At 48.8% G+C, this 6,347-nt stretch overlaps 1 protein-coding gene across 1 annotated transcript in view; it reads right to left on the bottom strand.

Annotated features, from left to right (window-relative positions):
• Positions 1–553: 553 nt before the first annotated feature.
• Positions 554–6,347, bottom strand: part of Akt2 (AKT serine/threonine kinase 2) — a 40,062-nt gene continuing 34,268 nt past the window's right edge. The window contains exons 5-7 of the mRNA XM_036197943.1: positions 1,519–1,528; positions 1,282–1,422; positions 554–583 (exon numbers count right to left, since the gene is read on the bottom strand). Of these exons, the coding sequence (XP_036053836.1) occupies positions 554–583; positions 1,282–1,422; positions 1,519–1,528 (181 nt within the window). The remainder of the gene's footprint in view (positions 584–1,281; positions 1,423–1,518; positions 1,529–6,347) is intronic.

Below are 6,347 nucleotides of genomic sequence, written 5' to 3'. Positions count from 1 at the left end.
CCTAGATTTTCAGTCAGTTGAACAAAGTTTGTAAAGTCAGCAACCAGCCCAAGACAGTGTTCTTAGAAATAGGGCAGGCCCAGTTTACCCACCTTTCCCAACCTTGGCAGTGTCTTCCCACCTCTGAAAGGATACCAGTTTTTTTCCTGAAGAGCAGCCCTGGAGAAGCCAGCCAGCGCCCCCTAGCGGAAGAGTTTAGAATTTGCCTCTTCCTTTCCGTAAAAGATTTGCTGAGATTATCCAATCAGAGGAATAAGAGGGCCCAGGATACAACCAATCAGAATCGAGTGTGGGGCTGAAATTCGACCAATGTGAATGGAGAGCTCTCTAAATAAACTCCTTTTATTGAATTAAAAACAAAACAAAACAAAAACGAACAAAGCACTTTGGGGTTTTTGTTTGTTTTTGTCGGGCTGGGGCTCTGGGAGGTGCGGGCTGAGGGCTGCAGAGCAAGCGATTGGTGACCAGGATAGTGCCTTGGCGCTGGGGCCGAACATACTTGAGAAAGACAATGGCTGGTCGGGCGCCAGCCTCGGAGCTCAGCACAGATTATTCATGGTTCCAGGGGCTCCAGTTCCTGGGGCTGCATGGAGAAAATCGAGAAAATGAGGCAGGGAAGGGAGCTAAGAAGACAGATTGACATAAGTTCCTGAAGCTGGGGGGTGGCTGGAGACAGACCTTACAAAACCGTGACACCTTATTCTTCTCTAAAGCTGTGGCTAGAGGGGGCCGAAACCAAAGGAGAGGTAAAGTGGAACTGAGCATGGACACTTACTCTGCCCAGACCCTCCACCAGAGGAACACAGCTGGGAAAAAATGAGAGGGCTGCAGGGGCTTCCAGCTTGCGCCACTAAAGTCACACCCCCAGCCCCTCACAGGGGGATTCTAGGCAGGGGCTCTACCACTGAGCCACACCCCAGCCCCTCACTGGGGGATTCTAGGCAGGGGCTCTACCACTGAGCCACACCCCAGCCCCTCACTGGGGGGTTCTAGGCAGGAGCTCTACCACTGAGTCACACCCCAGCCCCTCACTGGGGGATTCTAAGGAAGAGCACAATGAAGCTAGGTTGAGAATCACCAAGAATGCACAAACACCCTCAGAGAAAGCCGTATGGATCGCTAAAACTAGATAGACAAGACACCTCATTTTCACCCACTCAGAAAAATAAACAAGTGTTGCCGCTATAATTTTCTCTTATTCTCATAGATGATAAGGGCAGTAACTAGAGAGGTAGGATCTCCAAGGGCACAAGGTATCATCACCCTCTGCCAAGACATCACCTGTAAATCATTGGGCCAGGCCTGTAGCCCACCCCCATCGAGCACGTGGTTAGCCAGGATCAGAGCCACAGCTGCTGGATGACCTGGGTCACCTCCTGCAGGGAGGGTCAGCTCCGGGAAGTAAGTGGCAAAGAGAATTACCTAAGGGGAGGTGTGGGAGACACTATACAAGGTCTCTATTCACTCGCCACGCCCATTGGTGTGGGCCACGCCCATTGGTGTGGGCCACGACCCTACCTTTGAGCACCTGGGAGCAGCCAGCAGCCCAAGGCAGAGCAGCGGGGGGCCACAGGGCACAAGCAGTTGCGGCACTCCGCACGCAGAAGCACCATCAGAGAGAACCAGCCCACTCAGCAGACAGAGAGAGGTGGACTGTGGATTGAAGAGAAAGGGGTTGGGAAAGCCTTGGACACCCTGCTCTGAAGTGTTTGAGATGGATATGAATGTGGTCCAATTTCCAGAGTTTGTTTCCTGGTCTGTAAAATGGGACCATTGACTTAAGTCGTGGGTAAAACCTGCTTCAGCGTTCAAATGACCGGGTTTAGCACAACTGATTACTGTGTGTCTGGCTATTCATTTAAATGCTTTGCCTATTTTTTTGCATTTATTTTGTGTATGGTTGCTTTGACTGAGTGTGTGTCTGTATACCGTGTGTGCCTGGTGACCATGGAGGCCACAAAAGGGTTTTGGATCTTCTTGAAATGGAATTACAGACAGTTGTTACCACCTGTACTAGGCACAGAACTCAGGTCCTCAAGAAGAGCAGCTCTTAGCTGAAGAGCCACCTCTCTCCAGACAGCACACTCGCTTTTTAAAAAACACGTCTCCATGTAACCCAGCTTGGTCCTGAAGTCACATCTCCTACCTCATCCCCTTCTCTCCCCGATACATACATGCACCTGGACATGTATGTATCTCTCACATCTCCAAAGTCGCCTTGTAAGGCAGGGTCCTTCCAGGCAGTCTGCAACCCGCCTAGAGAGGAGCAAGGAGAGCCTCAGTTGGCATACCCATGCCTCGGTTTCTCTTCTGAACTCCAGCCTCCTCCAGCAAGTTGGACATAGTGCAAGTGCCCAGCCAGCCCCCACCTGCAGTCTATTCTGAGTCTCCACCTAGATTTAGAACCCTGGACTTTTTCTACATAGTTTCCCTAATTTCCTTTGCCTGCAGAGACTCGGCCACCTGACCTCCTGGCACCTCCCCATGGGTTTTCAGACTTTATCCTCAGCAACCAATCCCAGATTTATCACCCTCGGAGCACTTCAAAAGTTCTATCCAAAGGCAGAACCAACCAAGAAACTTCTTGCTTGAAAGTTGAAGATTACGCCGGGTGGTGGTGGTGCACGCCTTTAATCCCAGCACTCGGAAGGCAGAGCCAGGCGATCTCTGTGAATTCGAGGCCAGCCTGGTCAGAGCCAGAACAGACACCAAAACTACACAAAGAAACCCTGTCTTGAAAAAACAAAACAAACAACAAAAACAAAAGTTAAAGATGACTCCCAAACCGCGCTTCCCCAGGCCCTTGTCTTCTCTTTCATCCGGATCTGGCATCATTTTCCTGCCCTATTCTTCCTCCACCTCTTCCCTTCTCTTCCATCATTTGTCTACTTTAAGTTCAGAGAACAACTCAGAAAATCCCCTTTGGGGTCCCATGCCTACACCACATAACAATAACAATAGCAATAGTAACAACAATAATAATCTGTCAAATGAGCAATTGTGAAGCACTAATACAAGGATCTATGAAATATTAAAGGAAGGGTTGCCAACAGAACAGGACAGTAAGAAATGGCATTCTGAGTCATGGTTACTGTACTGGTAAACGGATGAACCGCAAAGAGAAAAGGCATAGGCTGGTAAGCCCAGCAATTACATAGCGAGTTTGAAACTAGCTTGATTTACATGATACCCTGTCTTTTTTTTTTTTTTTTTTTAATCAAAATAGGAAGGGAGAGAGGGAGCAGGAGCTGGTTCTGGACTCATCTGATCTTTTGCTTGCTCACAATGATTTCAGAGACGATGTTGCCAACATACTCGAGTTCTCCCTCCAGGCCCAAACTAATGAGAGCCTATCCAGCCCTGGTGGTACACACAGGCCCAGGGAGCTTCTGCCAGTGTCCTGGGGAGGTATCAGTGCCTTTGGTCATGCCATCAGGGCACAGGACACTTTGAGGCTGTAGGTCAAAGGAGACAGAAGAATCCTGAAAAGTAGAAGTTTGGGGGTTAGTGCTTGGAGAGAGGTCTGGGCTGGGCCTACTGCCTGGCTCTCACTAGCATCCTGCAAATGAAGCCAGGGGCTAAGACTTTCAGTGGGAGCTGGGGCTTTAAATGCTCCAGAGCGCATGCACAAGGTATTAAAGAACAGGGCCAATCATTAAGGTGACTGCTAGCAGGCCAGACTTGCTTGTCCTCAGTAGCTGAGAGTCCTATGCTAAGATGAGGCATGCTAAGACCAGGATGAAGGTTGGCTTCTTATTCTTTATTTCCTCAGAACCCTCTGCTGATGGAGAGAAGGCTTCTGGGTCGGTCCTGCCCTGGAGACCAAGCTCTAGATTCCAAAGGGAGGCAGAGACAGAGACAGAGCTCCTCCACTCTGGAGAGGGCTGATGCTGTCCTCACTGCCTGGTTCACATAGGCCCAAGCTTGCTGACTGCCCTGAGTGTGCGTGTGGGGACTGTAAGAAGAAGGAAGCACTGCTGGGGAGATGTTCTGAGTCTCATTGCTGGGCTTCGGGGTATTTCTCTGTCTGCCCCAGACAGCTGGGACCTAGCAGCCATTCTGCTAGTTCTGCCAGTCTCCCTTGCTCTCTTCCTCCCTTCCTTTCTTTTCTTCTTCTTTATTTTCTTTTTAAACTCACAGAGATCCCCCTGCCTCTGCCTCCTGAGTGCTGGGATTAAAGGTGTGCAGCACCTGTAAAAAGGGAAGGTTTTTATTGTAGATGTGAGAGAGAGAACAGCCAGAGGTATCTGGAAGAGTCTAGAGCAGAGGAGGAGGTGACGACGGATGCACATGAGAGGGGCACACACAGAGAGGGACAGCAAGGTGGAGAGAGGGTAGCAGACAGAGAGCATAGCTAAAGTAGCAGGGTTAGGAACTGAGTCGATTTGGGGGAGGGAAGCCCTGGAGCTGGAGGGAGTGTGCAGTCGGCAGGAGGTGAGAAGCCTAGGCTGCTAGCATGGGCTTGAAATGTGTAACGGGTTCTTGTGATACTGAGAAGCCTGGAGGCCAGTGTATTCAGGTATGCTGACAGACACTGCAAATAGCTGTTTGTTCCTTCTGCCTTTTGTAATTTGAGGAAACAGAGCTTCCTTTGGACTGACCAGATACTACCGTGCCCAGCACAGGCTTATTTTGATGCAGAGAAGTTTAGAGTGAACACCTGGGACCTTACCTAGACTCTGCAGCTCAGATGTCGCCTGCTTGCCACACACTTCTGGATGTTTTTTGTGTTTTGTTTTTCAGTTTGTTTGTTTTTTATTCGTGTGTGTGTGTATGTGTGTGTGTGTGTGTGTGTGAGAGAGAGAGAGAGAGAGAGAATGAGAATGGTATGCCATGACGTTCATGTGGAGGGAAGGCAGAGGTTGTCTTGCCAGAGCTGGCTCTCCCCTTCCACTATGCAGGTTCCATGGATTAAACTCAGGTCTTCAGAGCTAAAGGCACATGCCTTCTCCTGCTGAGCTGCCTCGCCTGCTCTTTGTATTATTTAAAGCCAGGTTTTGAATGTCTGCTCACACTTAGTAGTAATTTACTCTTCACTCAGCCCTCTGCTAAGTACTTCTCTTCCAAATCCAGTATGCCACCGTCAGCTGGAGGGGATGGTGCAGGATGAGCATCCCTAATCGGAAATCTAAAGTGCTCCACAATTCAGAACTTTGTATCCTCACGATGCTCAAAATGTTTCAGATTTTAGAATAGCCTCTGTGTTTCTTGTTCTCCCCACATGTAGAATAAGATTAAGTTGCCCAGGATGATGGGAGGCGAATGGGCTCCTTTACACAGAGTGGGACAGTGGCTGTCTCTGCAATGGGAGGTGCTTGACCAGACAGTAACGTCTATGTGAACATTCCAGAATCCAAGGAACTCCAAGATAGATGCATTCTGATCCAAAGTGTTTTGGGTAGGGAATACTGTCTTAGTTGGGGTTTATATTGCTATGGAGAGATGCCATGACCGTGGCAACTCTCATAAAAGGAAAACATTTAATTGGGGTCTTGCTTACAGTTCAGAGGTTTAGTCCATTGTTGTCATGGTGGGGAGCATGACAACGTGCAGGCAGGTATGTTGCTGGCTACATCTTGATCAGAAGGCAACAGGAAGTAAGTAGACTGAGAGTCCTTAACCTTGCAGGCAACAGGAAATGGTCTGTGTCACTGAGTGAAGCTTAAGGAAAGGGACCCCAAAGCCCATCCCCCACATTGACACACTTCTTTCAGTAGGACATCTCCCAGTAGTGCCACTCCCTCTGAGCTTATGGGGTTCAATTACATTTAAACTTCCACAGAACTTAACCTATATATGTAACATATGTGTACTAACTCTCTGCATATCCGTGCATAATTGAATTTTCCTAGTTTTCTTCTGTGTTTGTGTATGTGTGTATATGTGTTCCAGTACACGCATGCACACAGATACACACTCTGGTATAGAGTGTCCACTTCTATTGTTCTCCATTTTCAGGGTCTCTCACTGAACCTGGAGCTTGCTGTTTCTGCTAGACTGGCTGGCCAGCAAGCCCCAGGCTCCCGTTTCTGTCCCATGCCTGGCTTTTTATCACAGTGCTAGGGATCTGTACTCAGGGTCTTGTATCTACAGAGCAAGTACCTCACCCACCAAACCATCTGCTCAGCCCTGACAAAGCTGGACTCTAGGGATGTACTGTGTCTCTGGCTTACTCTAATCTAGTTCTTGTCTTTTTTTTTCCTTCAAGACACTGATATTCTTGACAAGACAAGCTGGGTGCTTTGTTGACCCCCTCGTGTTCTTTCTCCCTTTGTTCTCTTGTGTCTCTGTTTATCCTGTAAGCCAGAAGTCATAGCTTCAGTAGAGTGGACAGCTGCAGCCTGCTT

This window comes from Onychomys torridus, chromosome 1 (genome assembly GCF_903995425.1).
Source record: "Onychomys torridus chromosome 1, mOncTor1.1, whole genome shotgun sequence".
In the NCBI taxonomy this organism is placed as follows: domain Eukaryota; kingdom Metazoa; phylum Chordata; class Mammalia; order Rodentia; family Cricetidae; genus Onychomys; species Onychomys torridus.
This window is presented reverse-complemented; position numbering and strand designations above follow the sequence as displayed.